The sequence below is a fragment of the Euprymna scolopes genome, chromosome 24, assembly GCF_053919585.1.
Source record: "Euprymna scolopes isolate OS-2025 chromosome 24, ASM5391958v1, whole genome shotgun sequence".
Taxonomy (NCBI): Eukaryota; Metazoa; Mollusca; class Cephalopoda; order Sepiida; family Sepiolidae; genus Euprymna; species Euprymna scolopes.
This window is the reverse complement of record NC_136505.1, coordinates 10,209,647-10,236,654: the sequence shown is the minus strand read 5'-3', so window position 1 is coordinate 10,236,654 and position 27,008 is coordinate 10,209,647. Positions and strand designations below refer to the sequence as shown.

The 27,008-nt window shown below is 35.1% G+C and overlaps 1 protein-coding gene across 1 annotated transcript in view; it reads right to left on the bottom strand.

Moving 5' to 3' along the window:
- Nucleotides 1–1,076: 1,076 nt before the first annotated feature.
- LOC145246583 (protein VAC14 homolog) overlaps nt 1,077–27,008 on the bottom strand; it is a 470,245-nt gene continuing 444,313 nt past the window's right edge. Inside the window, exon 17 of the mRNA XM_080108197.1 lies at nt 1,077–1,420. Within this exon, the coding sequence (XP_079964323.1) occupies nt 1,294–1,420 (127 nt within the window). The 3' untranslated portion in view covers nt 1,077–1,293. The remainder of the gene's footprint in view (nt 1,421–27,008) is intronic.

Sequence of the window (27,008 nt, the reverse complement as noted above, 5' to 3'; positions counted from 1 at the left end):
TGGCCGATGTAATCCGAGTACATTCCAATCTTTTGGGATTCATCATCAGAGATTAATCTATTTCTATCTAACTGGTTTTCCACAATTTATATATATACTTTTTTTATGTGTATATTTTTTCATTGATTAATTATTTTAATAACTTGACAAACATTTCCAAATGTTATTACTATGTATGCTTCTTGAATGGTGATTTCAAGGTTATGAGGTTTTTGAAACATGAAAACAATGTTACTTTTTTGTATTTAATATTTTAGTTTTTATATTTCAAGATGTCCCACGCTCTTGATCACAAAAAAGTATATATATATTAGTGTTGGGACGATTAATCGGATCAAAATCGGGAATCGAAAAAATCAGAATATTTGAGGGTATCGGAATCGGAAAAAATTGTACTGATTTTCCGATGTCAAAACAATTCTTTTAATTGTCTTTAAAGCTAAATCTTCCAGCAATAATAATAAAATAATAAATATTTATTGATTTTAAATCACCAGTAAAACTAAAATCGATAGATCGTCCCTCACAAGTATATTTTTATGTTTAGGAAAATATTTGCACATTTAACGTGTGTGTTTTTATGGTAATCGGAGAAAAAATACAACTATAAAGTTAAATATTTAGAGATTAATAAAGAATCGGAATCGGTAATTGTATCGGAATCGGGAAAAATATTGGAATCGTCCTAACACTAATATATATATATATATAATCAATGTAGATGGATAACTTAACAAACAATTATCAAATCATCGACATCAGCTGCAGGACTAGAGATACTAAATGTAACAAATTCCTGAGTTTCTTTTAAGCCGAAGGAATATCTAACTAATGAATAGTGTTAATCAAAATAATAAAAATGTTTATGCTTTTGTTCAAATAATTGAGCACTCTGGTTATTTCTCCTAAGACACTGAATTACACATAACTATGTAAGAGAAAAATTGCTTATCATATCTATGCTGATATTATATATTTCGCATCTGAATTAGCCATCAGAGAGAGAGAGAGACCTACCAGAAAATATGCAAAAGTTTTTCCATAGGTAAATTTTTTTCCATAATTCTTTATCACACGTGTTTTTTTTGTTTTCTTAATTGTTTATCACGCGTGTTTTCGTTTTTTTTGTTTTTGATAAAAGGAAAAAAAAATTCTTGTCATGAAAAGTAGATCTGAAATATGAGGTCATGTAAAAAAAAAATCTTTTCCTTTCTGCTTCGATTTTATCCAATGAGAAATACCGGTGCCGCTGCATGTTTTTCTTCTTTTTAATGATTGGTCCTTTTGCCAACTTCATAAAGTCACCATATAACGACGTTCCTTCCTCATTTCACGGTGTTTGGCCTGAACTTCCAGAAAATGCTTCAAAAGCACATTGAAGTCAATGTTATCACCAGGTCTTCGAACGGGTTTGGCTTTCCTGCAACCAAAAAAAGGAAAAAGTAAAGAAATTAATTATTATTTTTGTAAATCAGAGAGAAAGAGTGGTGAAAGAGCGAGAAAAAAAAGAGAGTGAGAAATAAAGAAAGGAAAAGGCAGAGTCCAAAAAAGTATTAAATCTAATAGGTGCTGCACTGTCTGCAAAGTTCCAACCTCTGTCCCATCACCGCAATGTCATATCCCTGTGTCTGTTCTATAAGTACTTTAATGGAATATGCTCTGATGAACTCATATGACTTCCACCCCCACAACGTACATACTCCCGACTAACTCAACAAGCAGCAAAATCCCACCCCTTCACTGTTACTCTAATAGTTTAGATAATAATATCTTCTTACGTTCAAATGGCAAAACATCTTGTTTGAAGGTAAACAAAAAAGCTACATTTATTTGATTACAATCAAATTAAAATTGACTGCCAGTTGTCGGTTCATATAAAGCATCTCCCAGAGAGCCTTGTGCCAAACTTGCACTGATGAAAACGAAAGAGAATGCAATATATGACATTGGCTTTTAAAATAGGACAGAAACATAGAATACACAATACAAACAAATCGATTTAAAGGCCACATGTATTAACGAAAAAAGAACAAAAATTTAGACCGGTCACTTTCTCTTAAGATGCAATAAATATGAAGTGGAAGTGGAAAGGGGGAAAAAACATGATTTTAAATCTTATTTGGTCAGAATCAGAGAGTTTGTTGTGAATGTCAAGTGGCCTATTGCTGCCAGGTCCATTGAAGTGCTCAGAAACCCTGGAATCTACGAGATGAAGGGGAAAACTACATATGAATATGTATTTATATAAGGTCATGCATCTGCATATTTGTTATCCCCGGACAACCCTGGTTCTCCTGTGAGAGACGATTCCCCATCAGTCGTTTCCGGATTTTTTCATCACCAGATCTCAACTCCATTCACTCTTATTTCCGGAAACGTCTGGAAGAGTATAATCGAAAAGGACTATTTGGATTATTCCAACTACTGCTCTCATCTTGGATGTTATTCTTGCAACATCTCTTTCAGATACATTCAAATAGAATTTCCATGAACAGAGTTTCTTTCTAAAAACTTCCCATCTGTGCAACACATTACCATGAGATTGCTTCCCTTCAGACAACGACATCGCTGTCTTCAAGTCCAATGTCAATAAATACTTGTCAAGCAGTCTTTTTAGTTAATCAAATATTGTCCATTTCATTCGTTTTCAATCCTCTCATAGTATTTTTCATCATCCAACTGAAAATCTTAACTCATATCCTCAAGTGGATTTTGGCCTTGGTACGTGATGACTAGAGCTATGACAACAGCATATTCTTTTCATTGTTTTGACTCTCGTTGATATTTTATATGATATTTATATAAAGTGATGTGGTTCTCGGTTGATTAACTGTGTCAGATATATACTCGAGAGTCAAAACAATGAAAAGAATATGCTGTTGTCATAGCCCTAGTGATGACTCATCCAAAAAGAAAAAAAGAATCGAGTTGAAGATGAAATATGATGTTGAATAGTGGAACCGGCTGGAAAAAACAAGAATCAGAATTGAAGTAACAAAACTCCCGAACGATGCCAGGTTCCTGGAAAAGAGCAAGTGAGAGAAACCAGCCCAGATTCTGAACTATGACGAAAGATGGAAATGTCATTGTTAAACAAAGGGATAATAAGTGCAATCATAAAAACAAATGGTTTTTGAAAACAGACAGATGGAGGTCCATGGAAACTGATAAAAATTGTAAGACATACAAAAGTGACATGCTATAAAGATGACTTTGCGTATGGTTTTCCTTCAGACTAACCAGTGGAAGAAGGTGTGTTTCCCTTTTGCCTGACTTATCCCCAGAAAAAAGCTGTTATAAGATCAGTCCCTTGTTATGTTACTGTCCTGGTTTTGAACCGTATTTTAATATGTGTATACATCCGCACAAACTCAGTTACCTGCTCGATAAACATTTATACACACAAGAAAAGAGAACAGTATATATATATATATATATATATATATATATATATATATATATATATGCATACACATGATTCACTAGACGACAGGAGCCGCTACACAACATACATGTATATACATAAACATATTTATATATACACAAGTTATATAGTCATTATATAATACTTAAAGCTTACTGTCACCACTCATTTGCATTAAGCACCAAAGCATAAACTGAAAAAAGATCTTTCTCATAAACATGTTCAAATCAAATCAGTCAAGAAATTTAGCCAAGCGTGTATTATGGCAATCCATTAGAAGCTAAAATCATTACAAGGGAAAAAGAACTTATTTCATTAGAATTTTCTGCCTCATTTCTCATCACGAGCTAAAAAGAGCGAATGACTGCACCACTCTTATTACCCCTTGTGAAGATTAAAATTAAGATATGATATTAAACCTTATGTTTCTAATCCTTATTTCGATTTGAATCAAAATCCATTAAATGATTTTGATTCTAGAAAATGTGTACGATTTTTAAAATGTCTTAAACGATTGAAATTCAAAGAAATTTTCAAATTGAAAGTTGTTCTCATGAAAAACCTTTAAAATAATCCAAAATTAAGGAGAATATTTATTAATTGATGTCAAATATGTGTTGCTAAAATTTCGCAAAAACCAGAGTTATATGAATTTTCACAAAGAACTTTCATTTTCTCATTGCCCTCTATTTGGATACTAGCGGGGGTACCCAGCATTGCCCGGGTGTGGGGAGGTGTGTGTGGTGGTGGTGGTAAATCAAAACAAAATGGAAAATAAAGAATAAGAGAACGTAATAACCCTGTTTAAATATTATAATTTTTTTTTAAATCGGAAAAAAAAAAACAGCGAACGTGATGCAAAATAAGGAACAAGCAAACAAAAAAAAAAAAGAAATAACCCTGTTTAAATGTTAAAACTTCTTTAAAAAATCGGAAAAACAGAAACAAAAATAGCTGCGAACGTGATGAAAAAATTAAAAAAAAAAAAAAGAACGTAAAAATGGCATAAACATCCGTTTCAATATTAAAACTTAATAAAAAAAATATCTGATATCTAGACTCGAAGTGCAACCTTAAGATAGCAACGCTGCTACTATAACGACTAGTCTATGATCGCGCAAGAAAAGTTAGGTCGTTGTTTTTAATATTTAAACTAATTCAAGAAAGAACGTTTTATACGCATGTGTGTTTGGCTAAATTGTCATGAAGGAACGATTTTTGCTACCCTTCCCTGTAGAAAAGTTCCCAGTTGAGGGTGAAGGAATTAATGTTTTAAGCCAAGTTTTCGATATTTGTCGTCGAAAGAGTCGAGTTTCAAAACGATACTGATTTTGTGAAAATCCGTCACCTCTGTCAAAAGTTTAAAGCAGACATACAAACATACATACATTTAAACAGATTTTTGCCCTTTATATTATAGACTAGTGAGGGGTACCCGGCGTTGCCCAGGTGTTTGGAGGGGGGGGGGTAAAAAAAAAGTAAGTATGAGGGTCGAACCCGAACCGTTGAGGCAAAGTTGTGAAAAAAAAATGTGCGACGTTAACCATTGCCCCACTGCGACATGCTTACGGAAACACGTTTTAATTTATTTAATTACTTGGATTTAGCAGGTGCTCGTTTTAATGAGTTAATGGGGTCAAGTTTGACTGCGGGATAGTATTCATTTACTGCTGAACGCTTTTTTTCCTCACCCCCAAGATGTTATAGGAAAAAGACTAACCCACATGCGGCGAGCGACAAATGTTGAATATTTATCTTCCCGAAATCGAGCAAATTAAATAGACAGACGAGCTTCGTTGTTAACTGTGAGATATTACGATTTATATGTGATATAAAAAGTTTTAAAAAGTTGTGAACCGACCAACCGCTTCTCTGAAAGAAGCCTTTTGTAGACACACAGAAAAGGCGAACACACATACATACATACATACATTTTCGCTTTTATATTTATAGATAATTAAATCGAGCTAAATATAGCCCAAATTACCCACCTTATACCGAGGATCTCATATTTCATAATGATCGATTAATTAATTTAGGAATGAATCCTATACATAGAAATATGTAAACATATACACATATCTAACTTATACAAAGTTTCGAAAATTTGTATTTTTCTCATCAAAAGAAATAAATACTCCAGTCGTATAGAAGAAACATTTCTGGAACGCCTGAAAACTTTATGGTCATGGCATCTGACTGTGGGAGTGGGAAAGAAGGTGGAATCCGTAAGAATTGAATAACGTGTGTGTGTGTGTGTGTGTGTGCATATATATATATATATATATATATATATATATATATGGGAGAGTTGAACACATACATCATACCTTACCATGGCAAACACAGTGTCCACATATCCACCTATAAATAAAAAATAATAAAAAAAGAAGCCAAGTAACAACCAACAAAATAAAATTTGACAGAAATATGACACGGACGAACTTAAAGATCAAGAAACGTCACATGCTGTCTGAACAGCGGTCCAACAGAACCTGCCAGCCTCAAGTCCATCACTCGATGTGGAATAGACCAACATCTGAAATGCCATCAATGAGGCTGCAAGGATAATACTTGGCTATCAAAGCGGAAAACACCAGGATTGATTTGACGAAAACGATGATATAATAAAGTCTCTCATCGATGAAAAAAAAGGAAAGCTCAAATAGCCTATGAACAAGATCCAAATAACCACAGAAAAAGAGCTAAGTATACTCTAACAAGGAGTTTGTGTCAATCGAGGCCTCGGGAGATACAAAACAAGTGATGGCAACAAACTGCCAAAGCTTCACAGACAGAAGGGACCTTAGAAACTTTTTTGCAAGTACTAAGAAAATCTTTGGACCAAAACGCTCTGCTGCAGGGACTCTCATGCCAGCAACCAACACCATCCTGACAGAAGAAATCGAAATACAGAACAGATGAGTTGAACACTTCAACACCCTACTCAATAGAGACTCCACAGAGCATTAGGACTTTCCCAGGAATGTGCCACAGCATCTACCCCACCTATGCATGTCTCTTCTGCCAACCTCTGGAGTGTTTAGTGTAGCATTAAAACAAATGCGTAAAGGGAAAGCTGCCAGACCCGACAACATCCCTACAGAGCTCTTCACACAAGGGGGTCTCCCTGTGTAGACACACCTCCACTCACTCATATTAAAAGCATGGGAGGAAAAAAGCTCCCCAGTGACTGGAAAGATGCTCTCCCTGTCACCATCTTCAAAAAAGGAGATAGAAGAGAACGTGGGAATTATAGAGGGATTTTGCTACAATCAATAGCAGGGAAGATTCTGGCCAGTATACTTTTAAACCAACTATAGGATGTAGCCAAAGATATCCTACCTGAATCCCAGTGTGGTTTCCACCCACCCAGAGGAATCATTAGGATGATTTTCTGTGCCCGCCAATTGCAGGGAAAATCTAAAGAACAAAAACCTCATATTCCTAACATTCTGCAACCTTAAGAAAGCATATGACAGTGTTCTAAGAACAGCAATGTAGTCAGTCCTAGATTGATTTGAAGTCCATTTGTGGACATGATCAAAGCCATGCACGACAAAATGTCAGCTAAAGTGATCCACCAAAGCAACCTGCTAGAGTCCTTCTCGATCACCTGTAGGCTTAAACAGGGCTGTGTGCTGGCATCGACACTGTTCTCCCTCTATCTAACAGCCATAATATTCAAAATCCCCCAAAACAACCCCGGGGTAGATATCAAGTTCAGGTTTGATGGAAGAATTTTCAAACTGACCAGATTAAAATCAAGACGAATTACCAATACTGGAACTGCAATGCACAGACGATAACACCACTGTGGCTCAATCACCAGATAAACTTCAGAAGTTCATGGACAATTTTCACACCACATACTCTTGTTTTGGCCTAACAAGATCAAAATACTGGCCCAACCATTGCCAGGGGAAGCTGTGCTAGACTTCAACATCACCATAGATGGCACCACCATAGAATGCATTGAGCACTTTTTAAACTTGGGCAGCATCCTTTCCACTTAAGATAACTGCTCAAAAGAAATCGAAAACCGACTACAGACAGGCCACACCACTTTTGGAAGACTGTCCATCAGGATCTTCAAGAACAAGGATTTAACCACCCAGACAAAGGTGATGGTATACAACGCCATAGTTATCTCCACCCTATTATATGCATGCAAGACCTGGACCATCTACAGTCAAAACCTTAGAAAAACTCAAACAGTTCCACCAGAAAAAACTGCGGATCATCATGAGCATTTAGTGGCATGATTATGTGTCCAACATAACTGTCCTTGAGAGAGCTAATGTCAGCAGCATCGAGGCCTTGATCATGAAACACCAACTGAGATGGTCTGGCCATGTGGCTCGCATGGAGGACACTAGACTGCCGAAACAACTGTTTTTCAGTCAACTAAATGCAGGAAATCGACCCCGAGGCTACCCGTTACTTAGATTCAAAGACCAGCTGAAGAAATCTCTAGGTGAGGCCAATATAGATCCAAACATCTTTGAAGCCTCATCGAACAACAGACATGAATGAAGGAACAGAGTCAAAGTAGGTACAAGCGAATTCAAAGAAAATAGAAGAGCTAATCTAATAACCAAACGGCAACAAAGGGCCCTATGACCCCCCCCCATAATACATGTGACCAATTCCCCCGACTATTCAGAGCCTTAAGTGTTTTTCCAGCCACAAAAGGACTCACCATTCCGATAATGACTAAAATTTCTACAAAACTCAAAACTTTCTCTTCTGCTTCTTTTCTGTATTGGACTTGGGAACTATGATATTTGGACACGAATGCATGCCGACGATATATATATATATATATATATATATATATATAGAGAGAGAGAGAGAGAGAGAGGAATTGAACACATACATCACACTCTATCATGGCAAATGCAGTATCCACCTATCTCCATTTTTTAATATCAGCAATCTTTCTCCTCTTTCACATAAATCACTGTAGTCTTCCTATTTCTCTCCTTCCAAAGTTTCAATGCATTACCCTCTCCCTCTCATTTCTTATTTTATTGAGCACTCTTCATAACCTGGTTAAATTCATGAGTTATCACTCTTGAAAACTTGGTGTGTATATATATTAGTGATGGGACGATTCCAATATTTTTCCTGATTCCGATACAATTACAGATTCCGAGTCCGATTCTTAATTAATCTCTAAATATTTAACTATAAAAGTGTTATTTTGTCCCGATTATTGTAAAAACACATCTTAAATGTGCTTATATTTTCTCAAACATAAAAAAACACACTTGTGGGGGGGGGTGATCTAGAGATTTTAGTCATACTGGAAATTTAAATCAATAAATATTTATTATTTTATTATTACTACAAGCAGTGAAAAAAATCAAATAAAAAAGATAATTTAAGGAATTGGTTTTGGCATCGGAAAGTAGGTTCAAATTTTTCCGATTTCAATACTCCAAAAAGCTCCGATTTTTCTGATTCTGATCCATCGTCCCAACACTTATATATATATGTATGTATACACATACGATTGCTAGGAATGAACGCTGTCCATACTACAATTTTCCAGTTTTTTCAACAGCTTTCTTTTTTATTTCGATACTTTTTTGTGATCAAGAGCGGAGGTCCGTTTGAAACATAAAAAAATAACAATAAAAATATTAAATACAAAAAGTAACATCGTTTTCATGCTTCAAAAAAAACCCTCATAACCTTTAAATCACCATCTATATATATAAAAGCCAAACGTCTGTGTGTATGTATGTATGTTTGTTTGTAACGCTAAAACTTTTGAAAGACGGAACCAAACTTGACAAATTTGGTATCATATCGAAGCCCCATCACCCGGATGACAAATATCGAAATTTTACGTCAAACGGACCACTAGAAGTTGGTCAACTGATCAGTTATCTTCGAGGGGGGCCCCAAAAAAACCTGTCATTATCTATATATATAAAAGACAAATGTTTGTTTGTAACGCTAAAACTTGAGATGAAAGATTCCTCTCCCCTAAGAATAAAAAATATGTTCAATATCTGCTTTTGTTTTTTCATTGTTTATACGGTCCCGAGCAACGCCGGGTAGCCCTGCGAATCTATATATATAAAAGACAAATGTTTGTTTGTAACGCTAAAACTTGACATGAAAGATTCCTCTCCCCTAAGAATAAAACATATGTTCAATATCTGCTTTTGTTTTTTCATTGTTTATACGGTCCCGAGCAATGCCGGGTAGCCCTGCTAGTCTATATATATAAAAGCCAAACGTCTGTGTGTATGTATGTTTGTTTGTAACGCTAAAACTTTTGAAAGACGGAACCAAACTTGACAAATTTGGTATCATATCGAAGCCCCATCACCCGGATGACAAATATCGAAATTTCACGTCAAACGGACCACTAGAAGTTGGTCAACTAATCAGTTATCTTCGAGGGGGGCCCCAAAAAAACCTGTCATTATATATAAAAGACAAATGTTTGTTTGTAACGCTAAAACTTGAGATGAAAGATTCCTCTCCCCTAAGAATAAAACATATGTTCAATATCTGCTTTTGTTTTTTCATTGTTTATACGGTCCCGAGCAACGCCGGGTAGCCCTGCTAGTCTATATATATAAAAGCCAAACGTCTGTGTGTATGTATGTTTGTTTGTAACGCTAAAACTTTTGAAAGACGGAACTAAACTTGACAAATTTGGTATCATATCGAAGCCCCATCACCCGGATGACAAATATCGAAATTTCACGTCAAACGGACCACTAGAAGTTGGTCAACGGATCAGTTATCTTCGAGGGGGGCCCCAAAAAAACCTGTCATTATATATAAAAGACAAATGTTTGTTTGTAACGCTAAAACTTGAGATGAAAGATTCCTCTCCCCTAAGAATAAAACATATGTTCAATATCTGCTTTTGTTTTTTCATTGTTTATACGGTCCCGAGCAACGCCGGGTAGCCCTGCTAGTATATATATATATGTAAAGCAGTACATTTCCAGACACACAAATACATACCCCTTCCACTTATTGTTCCTCTAATCCCTTATATAGAACCCCCGCCCCCACAAAGTAGAATAATGGTGGGATAATCGTGCATAAGTACATTTATTTTAGAAGGATTTTCTTTTATAATCCATCAAAATTATTAAGTGCTTAAATGTAGGTTTCATTCCTATAACTTTGGCCATGAAATACAAAAATATTAAAAAAAAAAAAAAAAAAAAAAGATTCGTAATACTGAATATTAACTTTTATTTTCGTTTCTTTAAGCGAAACAATATTTCAGTTCGAAATATTCTTGGAACAGATTCTTTTCTTTTTTTTTTTTTTTTGGATAAAAGGAAACAATAAAGGTTTTCCGTGAGAAGAATGTCTACTAATGATGTTAAAACGTTGTGTACCTTTTCTTTACAATAGATTTCCTGTTTTCTTTTTAACTTTGAGTACTTCATCTCAGCAAGTGGTCACCCTTCTGAATGCTTACTAAAATCGATCCACTTAACTTTGATGATCAGACAAAAATCAAAGCAAAATAAAAAAATAAATTGAATCGACGATTCTTAAGAATAGTCGTTCAGATCTGAAAAGCAACATGGGATCTTTTTTGCATTACGTATCTAGCACGATGGTAAGCGCCCTCTTGTGGAAGCTGGACTTCTCTAAAATTAAAGGGGATGTCTTGTGCCTGACTTTTATGTGTAGAACCTAAAAGGCTTTATTGAAGTATGGTAAAGACAGCTTGATGATAAAAAGAGTGTCATCAATCAAATTTGATTCTAATTGAGTTTTATAAAGTTGAGGGCTCAAAGGTACTGTTGAACATTCAGGAAGGCTAAACCAAATGATCCCTGTTCTTCCATGCCATGTTCTCTCTCTCGTTTTTGCCACAACGAGAGATTTTGCAGTTGCGATTTTAAATCGGTTGTACAAGCTAGCTTAGCCGATTCTTGAGTTTTATATATTCCTCCGAAATGAATAAATAGATTTTATATTTTTATTTTAAAAAAGTTGTTCACTCCTTTTAGACAAGTGCTCAATTTCAGCTGATGGTCCAAACCCAGATAAATAATTCTCTGGAAAGAATTAATGACCATAGATTCATCAAACCTAGCGACAGTTTCACTCCTTCATCGAAGATAATGCAACTATCATTTATCCCTTTGAGGAGCTGGTCATAGCATGCCAGAATGTAATAGTCCTCCCAGAAACATTCACATAATGGGGATACCAAGTCAAAACAAACTATTCTCACAACAAACTATCATGTTCCACATATATAACCCATCTTGAGGAGAGAGAACAAAGCGATTTCAAGAATCCTTTCTGAGAAAACAAAATTTGGAGACAAAGTACAGGATTGAACCAGTTATTCCAAAAGCAGACAAGATAGTCATTCGGGCGGGGCCATTTTCAGCGGAAACTTAAACCCACCTTTCTCTGCTATAACCTGCCATGTTAAAGAGAAAACCAAAACGAAATAAGGCTATTTTTGACAAAGCAAGAATTTGTGAGTTGGGGGGGGGGGAATTTCAGAAGAGAAACAGTGAAGAGGCCTGATGAAGAAAAAGGTAAATATTATGATGGTTGGCATAGCAACCAAATACCACAATGTATAAGTAATGTATACTGATATAGATACACACACACACACACACACACACACACACACACCTGCTCGCTGCAGTTATTAACTTCATTACGGGTGGGGACTGAGTCTGCACCCAAAACAGACTGTTGTAATGAAGACGACTACAAGATGATGTTTGATGGGTTAAAACAAAGTAGGCGGAAAAAGTATGTGTGTCTAAATGGAATCGAAAGTCGTGTAATGGTTATTGGAGTGAGATGTTAGCTTGACATGCCAGTTTCAATTTCTGCTGGAGCTGTTGAGTCATCTTACTAATACTCTTGGGAATGGTATGAATCCAGATACCTTACCACCTGTTATGATTGATATAGTAGGGTAGACCGGACTTTGAAGTTATAATGGATTATATACAAGTTGGTTATAGAATTAAAAAAAAAAATTTAAATAACACGTGTGATAAGATATGTGTCTGTCATTTGGCATATAGCATACACCTGTAAGATAATGACTTGCTTCTAGGAGGCGAGGAGAGAAAGGAGGAGGAAAAAGAGAAAAAGAAGGTGGGGGGGAAGTAAGAAAGAGGGGGTGAGGTAGAAAGAAGGGGAGAGAAAAAAAGAAAAAAGAAAGATGGAGAGGTGGGAGAGAAGAGAAGAGAGCGAGAAAGAGAGGGGAAAGAAGGGAGAAAGAGAAAGAGCAGAAAGAAAGAGAAAGGAGAAGAAGAAGAAATCAAAAAAGAGAAAGATTGAGAGATAAAAATAAAGATGGAGAGAAAGATAAAGAGAAAGTAAAAAGAGACAATGAAAGAGAAAAAGATGGAGGAAAAACAGGGTGGAAGAAAGAGAGGGAGAGAAAAGGAAAAAAATAAAAGAAAAAAGAGTGAGAGAGACATAGAGAAAGAGAGAGAGAGGTAGAGGGGAGAAAGAGATAAATTGTTCTCCATTATGCATGATTCACGCAAAACAAATTCATATTCTGAGGTTGTTTGACATATATATATATATAATATATATATATATATAAGCTGTCTGGTGTAAAAATAAAAACAGTAAAACTAGTTTTTTCAAAGGTATTTAAAAAATATTTTAAAATCATCTTATTAAAGAAAGTTATTTTCAAATAAGAAACAAAATATTACTTCAAACTATAGGCATTCTACTGGGTTTAGATCCTGCACCGTTTTGGGCAAATCTTTATTTGCATAGACTGGAGTGTGTGTGTATATATATATATATATATATAATCATTAATGAAAAATGATATATCTAGAACATATAATTATCCTGGTTCTCGATTTGAAGTTAATTTTTTTAAATTGATATGAACACTAAGATACTTCAATTAAAAGTCAAATATGAACAGAGGAATAAAAGGCGAATCACGTGAGATATAGGTTGTTTAAACAGTTACATTCAATTCAACTTAAATTTGTGGTTTTTGAAAACTGACAAGAGTGGACTTTTTTTGGGCGCCACTGTGTGTGTGTATATATGTATATATATATATACACACACACACTTGTACCATTAATCCTACGACTTGATGCAATTATTGACATTGAACACAATTTAGTTGAAAGTTGAATCATCCATTAATAAGAAAAGAATGTTTGTCTTTAATTTGGTTTTTACTGCAATTCACGTCAAACAGGCACACTGCAAATAGAATGTAATGACTACTGTGATTTGGAGAGTTGTTCATCGAGATGTTTGTTCACGTTACATTTAAATTGGGAAACAGGAAGTGGGGAATTCAAAAGCAGTTTGACAGCAAGAAACTATTAGAGTAGAAAAACTTACAATATCTGAAGGGGTGGAATTTTGTTGAAGATTTCATTGGAATGCTTATAAAACAAGCAGAAGGCTAACATTGCAGTGATAGGACAACCGGCAATGCTCAATTCAGTTGTTAGATGCCGACGAAGCTCCACGACATTTCCCGAAGCCAGAGTTGCACCAAAAGAAGGTCATGAAGACTGTTTGGTGTCTGCGACCAGTCTCATCCATTACAGTTTTTTGAATGCGAGCGAAACCATAACGGCAGAGACGTACTGTCAATAAATGGATGAAATGCATCACAAACTTCACAACAACACCCAGCAAAAGTCAACATAAAGACTTGATTCTTCTCCACAACAATGCCAGACCAGGTCCTGCAGAAGTTGAATGAATTGGGCTACGAAACTCTGCCTCATCAACCATACTGTCCAGACCTCTCACCTACCAACTCCCACTTTTGTAAGCATCTCGACAATTTTCTGCATGAGAAACTTAAACAATATCAAAAATGCCTTCAGCAACTTCATCGCCACCAGAACACAAGATTTTTACGTTGTTGGCATAAACACACTTGCTTTGTGTTGGTGAAAGTGTGTCAATTCTGATGGTGCTTATCAATATGTTCATCTGAATTTAAAAGTTAAAAACTGCAAGAACTTTCTTGTCAACCTTATAAAACAAGCAAAATGGTAACCTTGCAGTAATGGGACAAAGGCTGGAGTTTGGCAGACAACACATCACCTATTAGATTAGTGGGGTTTATTAGATTAGTGGGCTTTTTTTTTACCTTGTCTAAGAGACTATTGGGTAGTGCAGCCCAGATGTGGCCACGATATTCCATGCATAGACAAATGGTGGTTTTGGAGAGATACAGATACCGGGAGTTTTTTTGGTATTTTTTTTTTTTTTTGTCTGGTAAAATGAGCCCATTTCCTTTGGAGCAGACTTCGTAGTATCTTCTTTGTGTTTGTTTCAAGTCATGTTACCCATGAATGTTACACTGAGGAGTTTGAATGACGGACTATCAGCTATTAGCCATTGCAATCCGTGCATGGAGAGGTTTCTTAAAAGGTATGCGTATAATAATGGATATATTATTTTATTGGAACCCTTTGAGTTTAGTAATCTGTATATTTATTGTATATTTGAAAATGAGGATAACAGTTTGCAAATAAATATAAATAATGTCTTTTTTTATATATATACATCTTTTCTAAGTAATATCTGGATTAATATTTGGATTGTTTTTCTAACTCTTCCTGTAGTATTCCTACTATTTTGGCCTTCTTCAAGTGAATATACGAACAGACTTAAATAAATTCAATTACTGTTAAAAATATGGTATACCTTTTAACCAAACCTTGTCTGACTCAAAAGGTGGGTGATGTAGGAAACTGAGTAGGGTTTAAGGAGAGTCCCTAGTTACCTGCCTCCCCCATGAGGGCAAAGTTAGAGACAAAGTTTTTAATGTGGGGAAAATTCAACTGACCAACGGGCACAAAAATAAAATTTGCCTTAGTTTAAAAGGATTTTCCTTTCATTAATCGAGGACAGAAAAGATGAAGTGCAGTATCAGAACAGATACTACATTTTAATCTTAGTCTAAAAGCAGGCAGTTAAAAGAGAGTTAAAGATGAAGAAATAAATGACGATGCAAACGGCTTTTAAAGTTGATATTTCTGCATTTGAAAAAAAAAAAAAATCTCAGCAGGTGTTTGCAAGGAATTTTCATGTAAGAACACGAAAATGGGATGCAAGCACGGCAGATGTGGTCCGAATTGAAGATGTAAACAAGGTTTTCGCAGCTCTTATTGCTGTGGAATAGATGATGGAGGCATAAAATCGTCATAACATCCATCCATCTCTCTCTCTGCCTATTAACATGGAAAACATATATGTATATAAAGTTATTTTTATAAAGTGAACTCGTTTCCATTTCTTTTAAGTGGTGAACGAGAAAGAATGAAAGATATACTGATTGCAGCATTTTCATTCATCTTGCAATAATTTCCTACTATGATTCAATACTTCATGCAAAAATTTAAATGTAATGTGAACAGACATCTCACTCATCTCCTCACATAAAGCATGAACTGAAAAAAAAAATATATATATATATTTAATGTTCAGAAAGTGTTAGAGAATATATATAATTACTTCCACAGCCAAATCCTGTTGCAGATCACAAGAGCCAAGAAAGCCAACAAACCGGAAGTCCAAGACTCGAGTTTTACCCTCATTTGGGCTCATCAGTTAGACACATCCGGACTCAGGATTTGAAACTCGAGCCTCTTGCATGCTAGACGAGCACTCTACCTTTTCTCAGTTGGTAGAGTACTCGCCTAGCATGCAAGAGGCTTGGGTTTCAAATCCCGAATCCGGATATGTCTAACTGATGAGCCCAAATGAGGGCGAAACTTGAGTCTTGGATATCCGGTTTGTTGGCTTTCTTGGCTCTTGTGATCTGCGACGGGGTTTGCCTGTGGAAGTAATTATATATATATATATATATATATATATATATCTTTTTCATAAACATCAATCATTCAAGATATTTAGTCAAGCATGCCTTACGTAGACATGGTCACAAATAGTAGCCCCTTTCGTCCAAGTGGCGAAATGTCTTGTTTGGGGTGAACATGATTAAAAAGTAAACTAGTAAAAACTGGTTGCCAAATATTCTTTTCTGAATCAAAGATCACATTGATTGAGTGAGGAATGAAAACAAGTCATAGTTAATATAGAAGAAAGGATGGAAGGAAAGCCACCAACACCGTGTACAGAAGGAGAGGTGGGAGGAGGGGGAGGAGGAGGAGGGAGCGAGCGTTCGGCTATATCAACATCAAAAGATTTCTTATTTAGAGTCATGTGATATCCTAAGAAAACCTGTTCGCATAATAAACAATCAACACAGAGTGCTGTATGGTAGGCTAGAGATGCCACCATTGTCTGATCGAGGTCGTTTCACCGATGGCGCTGGTGTAGTGGATATATCTGCCATTTTTAGGAGCGGTAGGCAGCAGCATTCCTGCAACACGAAGTCAAGAAATGCAGCAAAGCGAAACAAAGTCAAAATAATTTGAGTGAGTTATGTAATGGCCATTATCTTGTCACTACCCCAACTAAGATGCACGGTAGGAAAATGCCTGAGAGTGGAGACATATGGAAAACGAATTGCAGGGATGTAATTGCAAGAAATAGTCATTACAAGTGAGAAAAGGGTGCAGTTGAGTGTGTATGTGTGTGATAGAGAGAGAGACAGAGTATGAATGTAAGAAAGGGTGTAAGAGAGGAAGTAAGAATGAGATAGAATGAGTGTATGTAAAAAAAGAGGAATATATATATATATATATATATATATATATATATATAGAGAGAGAGAGAGAGAGAGAGAAAGAATATGACAAAAAGTAATATTTCTGTAGAAATATATTTTCTTATAATATATATCAATACTTATTTAAGAAGCTCAATGAAGAGCAATATAGAGAATAAATGACAAAAAGTCATATTCCAAAATTCATGATGCTGACCATCTTATAATTTATTCCTTTAATTCAGTTGACTTATACAATTCTTGACAGTATCTGTTTCGTAATGCAAAATCAATCACCTAATTATTATATCAATCAGTGAATTCATCAGTGTTTATGATCCAACAGCCTCGTCAGACCTTACAGAAAAACCTATATATGAATCGTAAATCAAAATATTAAGTGGTAAAGTAGTACAAGGGAAGGTGTGAATATGACGAGAGACCAGCACTTACAGACTTTGATTGGTCATCGAATGAAAGGGGAGGCGAAAGGCTACTAGATCAAAGGTCTCCAAACTTTTCTAACAAGGGGCACATTGCTGACCTTCTAGAACTATGCGAGCCAAAATAATGAAAAAAAAAATGACCTAAACGTGTTTTATACGGTTTTGCTTATTAGCTTTGCTTTTTAGTGAAACTGGTTCTTCAAAACTTCATTCTTTTAAAGATTTTCTGAACAAAAAGAAAAATGGTCACACTATTTTCACGCATTTACATTTTTTAAATCTTTCTTCAATATTTCTTACATTTTTTATAATAACTCTGCGGGCCGGATTAAAGACTTTGGTGGGCCGGATCTGGCTTGCAGGCCATAATTTGGAGACCCCTGATCTAGATAATAAGACGTGTAGAAAACTGAAGATAATTAGTGACATCCAAATCGAAACACTTTCTATAGCAAAGAAGAGATCAAACAGAAATTCGCCGTCGAATGAATAGGAATTAGAATAATTCACTTTTAGTGAATAAAATTTTTACTAAAGAAAACGTGACTTGGCTTCTTTTTTTTTTTTTAATTCACTAGAATCATTATCGGTTTAACATTTGTTTTACATCTGGCCATTTGTTGGATTGCTTTTAATTTAAAAAATATCTCTGCACAGGTCTTTATTTGTCCCTCTTTCTTTCAAATCCATCCTTCAACCATTACAAACAAGGGAAGCGTTACTAGCTCGACCATGTTAATAGTCTATCAGGCATGTGTGTGCAGTGTGATGATGTATGGAAGTTAGGTCTGGCTAGTGAGGGTTGAGGATATGTGTAGCATGGAGAGAAAGGATATGATAGATGAGTATTGCGAATCTTAAACACAGACTTAGATCTGATAATTTCAGGGGAAAATTAAATCTGGGCAGCATAGGGCGTGTGCAAAACTCAAGACTTTATTCGTTTGGTGAAATGAAAAGAATAGATGAGATTTATTGGGTAAAATAGATGTAGAACAGTTGAGTTAACAAGGTCAGTTGATTAGGGAACACCAAGGAAAACATTGGAAGAAGTGCTAAGGATGGATTTGAGAGAAAGAGTGATAAAGACCTAACCATACTGTAGTGAAACGACACTCACCCTAGGCGGGTTGAACCAGCTTTCTCTGAAGGAGAAAGTTTAATGGGATTATGAAATTCACAAGCACATGCATATCTCTGTCAGGTTTTTTGCAGCTCTTGCAAGGTGGTGTCTATGTTCTCCTACATACAATGCCTGGTATTCTCAGATTGGTCACCCATTTGATACTGATCAGGCTCAACGTTGCTTAACTTTGGTGAACTAATGAGAACCGGTGTGATTATGTCGTTAAGACCTGGCCGGAAGTTAATTAGGAAGTCAATTTCTAAAAATTGTACAGTACGTGTTAGCATGTAAAACAAACGTTAAACCGATGATTATGATGATGATGATGATGATGATGATGATGATGATGATTATGATTAACTCTTCCTCTTCCCCTCCCCCACCCCCGCAGGATATCATATGATCCTCTCAGCCTATCAAAACCTAACACATCTTCAGTATTTTAAAAGATTTATAGAAATGAGATGAAAAAGAAGAACAGATAAAGACCTACCACAAAGTTAAGACGGCTAGCCGGAAATACAAAGAATGAAGAGGCAAAAGTTTAAATATAAATTGACATAAGAGGGTGGGTGAGGGGTGGCTGTCAGAGAATCAGATTATGGATACGGCTGGTGGCATGAAGTCTGAGGAGGAGGGAAATAGAAGATATAAAAGGCAAAGTCGGGAACCCCCTTTCGTTGTTGCTATTATCATCTAAAGTTTTCACTTCTGATAAAGTCTTTTGAAGTGGAGAAGTTAGAATGGGTGACAGAAAAGTGTTGACCGAGAAATGGTGGTGATTACAACAACTTATTCTTGGTGAGGTGGAAAAAGGAAAGATGAGGGTTGCAGGGAGGAAGAGAGCCATCTCATTAACAGCTAAACTTTCAACTGGCTTTCTATGGATGTTTCCTACCTTTTTGGTTTGCTTGATATAAAGCTTTCAGTGTGAGGCATCCAGTAGACCAGCGTAGCCCTACTAGTATATAACTAACTCTGAACATTGCTTGCACCTTGTCTTCGATAATCCGAGCGGGTGATTCCATCTTTTAAAAAGACGATGACAGGTAAATATGTATATGATGGACTCTCCCATAGATTTCGACATATGATGTTTCGCCACAAATAAGTTGTTCGGAAATCCACACAGATGATTTGTTCAGTGGTGAAGGCTTTGTGTAGAACCGACCACACTGTTAAACTATGTCGGTGCAGATTACTTCCACAAGACAAAGGATACAGTGCAACGCAGGTTTTTACATCAGAGTTACCTTCTCCTAGATGCATGTCTTAACTAAGACTGGGGGTGCATCGCTTCCAGTGAATTAATGCGCCTCCAGATACCAACTTGGAAATTTCTACGACTCGGCATGATACACACAGCGCCTAGCCTTCCTAAATGGTCACCCATCTGGTACTAGCCAGGCTCAACGCTGCTTAACTTCGGTCATCTGGTGAGAACCGGTGTGTCAATGTGATTGTGCCGTATAATATATATATATATATATATATATATATATATATATATATATATATATATATATACACACACACACACACACACACACACACAAACGTATGGGCATGGCTCAGAGGCTAAAGAATGATGGTGGAAAGTTGTATGTTTTGGTTTCAATTCTAGCTGATGGCACCCAAATCATATCTATATTTTTTTTTAGCTTTGATCTCACTACTATATATTAGGTTCAATATAATAATCGATAGAGAATTGTCTCTATAATAATAAATATGTAATCTGCATGAATTAAGATATCATATTTTTGCGTATCTTATGACCGAGCAATGCCGGGCAGCCTACGAGTATATATATATATATATATATATATATATATATATATATATATATATATATATATATATATATATATATACTAGCTTTATATACCCGGCGTTGCCAGGTAAAAAAAAAAAAAAAAAAAACATTGTTGGGCGGAGGGCTTAGTCACATACTTGTGCGAGCCTTTCCTAGTCTCACACAAAAACACGCGTTCACATCTCAAGCCATATTTCTTGGCATATATAAACGCGCACATGTACACACACGTACATACATTCACGTTCGCGTACATACATTTACATTCACGTGTATACACACACACGCTAATGTACGCGCACATGGGCAATGTAACTTCCCCTTCAAAGGAAATCCACACATGCGCAAAAGACCACCGGAAACAACTATAAAAGCAAGAGCAATACGCTGCTTCCTCCTTTTCCAACTCGCCTTCCGAGCTGAGTGGTTCTTGGACCAGCCGCCGCCGTTTTGGTGCGCGCGCCTCACGCCACCTGCTACTATGTGGGGCAAAAGCTAACAGACAGTACGTACACTTTATACGCTTTCTATCTCCATAACCTGGATTGACTCTCTTTCTCTCTATCTACAATTTGTGCCTGAGAACACCTCCACGTAGCTGACTGCTAACATGGCGCGCAGCTTAACTGATGTTAACCTCTCTCTCTTTCTCTTTCTACATGCCGGACGGCCATTTCTCGTTCCACTACATTACTCACTTTTCTTGCCACACGCGAACAAACAATAGTGACCCGAATGTGAGATGAACACACATTTCCTTTTCCTTCTATACTACAAGTCCCGCAACAAACGATGGTGACACCCGCGCGGACATGAACATGTGTTACACCTAAAACATTCATTCTTCAGCAGTAAATAACCGACATGTTTATTTTATCCAGCAATTGAGTTTTTGTTTCCTTCATTCCATTCGTTTCATTATTTTCTTTTGTAACGGGATTAGGATTTATATATCCTAGTCCTCTACATACTATACAAAATACACCAAATATCCTAAGTTGTTACGATTTTCCTGAAAGTTGACCATATTTTTCATTTTTGAAAGAATAAAACATAATCATCTTCCTTTCATTATTTCAGGGAATAAAATTTCATGGCTTAAAGGGAATTAATCATATGTTAAATGAAAACTTATTTCCATTTTTAAACGCAGCTGATGTTAGTTATACTTATAATTAAAAATAAATTAAGTTAAAAAATAAATCAACTCTATATAATATTTCTAAATCGAATACTTAAAATAATTTTATTACAATTTCTATTACAAATTTAGAGCTAATTTTAAAATTAATTTTTTTTCATGTAATATGCAAATGAAATGACTTCTTAAACGTTCATTCCTTTTGAATAAATAATATATATTACCAAGTTCATATCGAGTAACGTCATCACTAACATTTTTTGTAAGGAAAACATGGCGGCATCAGATCCTTTATTTATGTATTTGCGAACATATTTGATAGATTTAACAGAATTGCAAGATTAAACATTTATGTGAGCATTGCATGTCTTTGAAAGTAAGGCAGAATAAGGTATAATCCACCTGTTGTCAACTAACCATAGTTATTTATTTTAAAATTAGCTCTAAATTTGTAATAGAAATTGTAATAAAATTATTTTAAGTATTCAATTTAGAAATATTATATAGAGTTGTCAACTAACCATAGTTTTAAAGTCACTATCTTCAGGTGATCTTCTCCCATGCTATCTTCACTAAACTGAGTTGCAAGTGGATAGTTTTAAGGATATCTTTTTTGTACATTGGCCATCAACAATGCAAGATGAATTTTTCTAAAGGTTGGATAAGTTTGTATATCAGGTTACTCAGCTGATATAATGGAAGCAATTTGATTGGAGTTGATTTTTCTGGTAAGCCACAATAATATACGCGCATGAGGTAAGCCTTTTTTTTTTTTTGCCACTCAATCGTGTGAATGTAGCATTGTCGTAGTTGACCAAAGATTTCTGATTTGTTTAACAGATTCGTCACTTTGATTATCTTCAGGCGAAACACTCTGGCCAATAGATCTTGCCGATTGATATATGTTTGTCCAGGGAGAAGTTAATCTTGAATTTCCTTCCACTTTGGATTTGAAGTGAATGTGATAGTTTTTCATAATTTCTCCCATAATTCATTGCATCTTAGATCCTTTCAGGCATATATCGTAAACTAACTGCGAAGCTAGATAGTAATATGCATATCTGACCTATATCGTTTTTTATTACATTTTCACCCCAAACAAGGCAAATTGCCACTTTGGTGTAGGGGGCTACTATCAGGGGCAACAACTACTGGGGTACTATGTAGGGATTTGGGCAGCAAGGTGTCGGTTCACGTTACACTTGAACTTCTGCACGTCAGTACTGTTGGGGAAGCAGGGACCTGGAATGGAATTCCAGAGTCTAGCGGTTCTGGGGAAGAAACTATTGGAGTAAAAAGATCTTTTACATCTAGGGATCTCTACAGTGTGGGGGTGGGATTTAGCAGCCTGTCGGGTTTGTCGAGGGTGCACACGTCGTGGGGGCACAAGTGATTGCAGTTCGTCAGAGCATTCACCACTAAAATACTTGTAGAAAAGGCAGAGGGATGCAACATTTCGTCAATGGGACAGAGGCTGAAGCTTAGATGCCAGTTCAGGGCCTATCAGGTTTGCGACTCTCTTTTGAACCTTGTCAAGGAGCGAGAGACTAGTAGCAGATGCACCAGCCCAGATGTGGCAGCAATACTCCATACATGGGCGAATGGTGGCCTTATAGAGGTACAGGATACTTTCGGGTGTTAGTAGTTTTCTAGCACGGTAGAGACAGCCCAGGATTTAATTATGTTAAGTATTCTACCAGTGATACCGTATGATCTGATTTTACTGAGGAGACCCTCATGCCATACCCTGTCAAAAGCCTTAGATATATCTAGAGCTACCGCTCTGCCCTCCCCCGCGTTGTCCAGTGAATGGTATATACGTTCAGAGATCACAGTTAGGATGTCTGCTGTGAAACGGGCTTGTCTAAATCCATATTGTTTGTCAGTCAGTAGTTTAGCATGTTTGAGATGCGTGTGGGAATCTACTCTTAGCTTGTTTCAATGAGTTTTTATGTATAAAAGTTTTTCTGCTTCAACTTTTGCAAACCTATCAATTGCAAACTGATCGAAGATGATTTCTTCTGTGAAGATGATTGAAGGAATTATCTCTGATCATTAAATGGTTCGCATAAAAATCCATGCATGAAACATGTTTTGTGGTATTTCCAAACTGATTTGGGGTCAAATAAGATGTGATGAAAGGACTATAACCAATTTTTTTTTTCTATTTTTAAATTATTTTTAGTTAAAAAATAAATTCTAATTCGATCAATCAAACTATAAAAATATACGCAAAAAGTAAAGAAATTCCATTTCTTTGTGTTCAACATTTTTAAGAAATCATTAAAAATGTTTGTAAATAAAATGTGTTAATAAATAATCCCAAGTGTATCTATCATGGAATTTTTTTTTTTTTTTTTTTTTTAATGAATAATTAAAAATTTAGTATCTGCTCTTTTCTCATCACTCAGAGGAGAAGAAATCCTTTTCGACTGAGGTAATTCTTGCCTCTTACAATCTTCATTTATACTTGATAAAATCGACTGTGTTCTACTTAGGCATACTCTATCTACATAATTATTTAATTCTTTCATTTATTTAATAATAAATTGAATCTCCATCTAAAATATAATTTTTTTTTTAAATATAGTTTAAGTAAAATAATTTGTTTGGGAGTATTGGCAAAACCAATTTAGGTGACTGAAATAGGATTTAACAAAGATTTTAATAATTTATCATAAAAATGGAAGAGTTAAACGAAACGCCTTTAATAACTTTGATATTAAAAAAAAAACCCAGTTATTTAAAGAGGACACAAATACGCAGACAAAAAATAATATCAAATAGTTTAGCCCTTTCATTTTTATCATAAATTATTTTAATATTGATAAAATCCTATTTCGGTCACTTAAATTGGTTTCCACATTACTCATAAACAACTTCTTTTTCTTAAATTATATTTTAGGAAAGAAAAATTAAAAACATTCTATGAAAGCCTGATGAATGCCACAATTTTATTATGTCACACCTGTTCAAACTGAAACACGCTTATCACAATATTCTTATGAGGATCTATATTAAAAAACCTTGTTAAACTTTGTGACATATTTCCATTCTATGGAGGTCATGTGCGAACGCAGACCTCATAATTTTATTATATCATATTTCTTCAAACTGAAACATAATTATCAAAATATACTTACACGGTTAGATATCAAAAGTCCGTTAAATTTTGGGGGTATATTTATATTCGATGGAAGCCAGGCGCAAACGCAGACCCCACAATTTTATTATACCACCCCTGTTCAAGCTGAAACATACTTATCCAAGTATTATTATGCGCATTTATGAAAAAAACTTGTAAAAAGTTTTGTTTTTAGTTTGTTTTTTTTTCAATTTAGCTCTTATGCATAGATCATCATATAACGATTAGATCACTGTGACTGATGTAAAGAACATTTAAAAATAAAATGTTTAAATTCAATGTTATTTCTTGCAGGTAATCGTAGCCGATTGGATACGGTCTTTGCTAATCGAGCCAGAGATGGCTCATGTTGTGGGGTTCGAATCTGTCGACTGGTGTTAATCGTGACACCTTGCACTGAAGATTCTTGAAAGAATGAAACACTAGTGCCTGTAGGTATTTAATTATTATAGTAAAAAATAATTAATTATATATATATATATATATATATATATATATATATATATATATATATATATATATATATATATATATAAACAGGTAGTACTGTATAATTTGATGTAAATATTTTTATTACTGATATTATTTTCTCATGATGCTTTGGCAACACCGGGTAGTCTTGCTAATACGTGATACTGGCATTTCCACAAAATAGGTGTAAATGGTCTTTGCGTTATTTCCATAACTCTTAAAAATATTCTTCAGTTCAGACTGTGCACCCACACTTTGGTGTGGAGAGATGAGTCAGAAACGAAAAGCCGATTACTTTCTTTTAAATAAATACAAAGTTATATATAGAATTGCTGTTATGTTAGGAAGACCATTAGACGAGATAAATATTTTTCATTTAAAAAATAAATAAATAAATGGACATTCTGATGCTTCATATATTGCAAGTGATGATGATGGTCATCATCATCATTATTATTATTTTCACATGCTGCTTTGCATGCTGGCATGTGTTGGATGACATTTAGAAATTAAACCAAACTAACACATCTCTGGCCAGCTCTTTATTAATATCACTTCCTCCCATATTTTCCTTGATCTTTCCCTACCAACTAACCCTGCTACTCCAACTGTTCTATATTTACTTTGTGTAGAATCAACCACAATTTTTGGTATTACTGCCAATCCTTGTCGGTGCAGTTGATTATCACAAAACAAAGCACGCAGTACAACGCAGGTTTTTACATCAGAGTTACCTTCTCCTAGATGCATGTCTTTACTAAGAATCTTCATTTTATTATCCAAACACTTTCATCCATTCTTTAAAAGTTACTAAACCAATAAAGTCTCCTCATTGCTACACCACATCTCCCTAACACTGTCCAGTTTATCTTTCTCTGAGGTCATCAGATCTAAGCTATATTTAAAACTCACATTAAAAAAAAAATAATTTTTTTTTTTTTTTTATATTGTTTTTCTTTTTTCAATTTCAATGGCCGTTTTGATTTCAATATAGCAAATTAGTTCTGTTTTGCAATATTTTTTTATTTCCTGGACAAATATTGTCTTTTTATTTATATTCAACAAGCTGTGATTTATGTCTAAACTGCAAGTGAAAGGTAAATTGATTTCTTTCTTTCTTTTCCTTTCTTTACTGTCACTTCTTGATAAATTTATTAAACGTTATATCAAAGTTACTAAAATGTAAATGTTTATTTATATGTATAAATAAGATTTTTTATTTCAGGTTTGCAACAAGATTATGAATAAGATGTTGATTGTTTAAAATTAATGCTTAAAGTATTGTAAATAGCAAATTTCATGAAATGATAATCACCAAACAAAGTCTATAAACGCAAATAGAACAAAAATAGATGATTGCTGCATGAGTTGATTATGAATTAAGACTCCATTAAAACTCAGCTCGTGTCTTTCAATCGTAGGTGTGTCCCTTTATTCTGACACTTTTATGAATGGCTCTGCTCTTAATGAGAAATCGACTTGAAAACTTTTTGGTCTTTCTTTCTCATCAAATCTTTCTTGGAGTTCATATATTAGATCAATTGTTATTTTAGCTCCGGATCACAATAGTCCAATATGCATTGTCTGGGATAAATAAATATGAAATGACTAAATAATAAAACAGATAAAATAAAATTAAGTGGTCACTCCTATGTTTAAAAAAAAAAAAAAAGAAAGATCAATCAATCATTTGGAGATGGCTGTCATGAAGTAGACAACGACATTGACTGACCGTTTGGCTGTGCTAAATTTTAATCCTATCGGTTCCATAGCAAAATG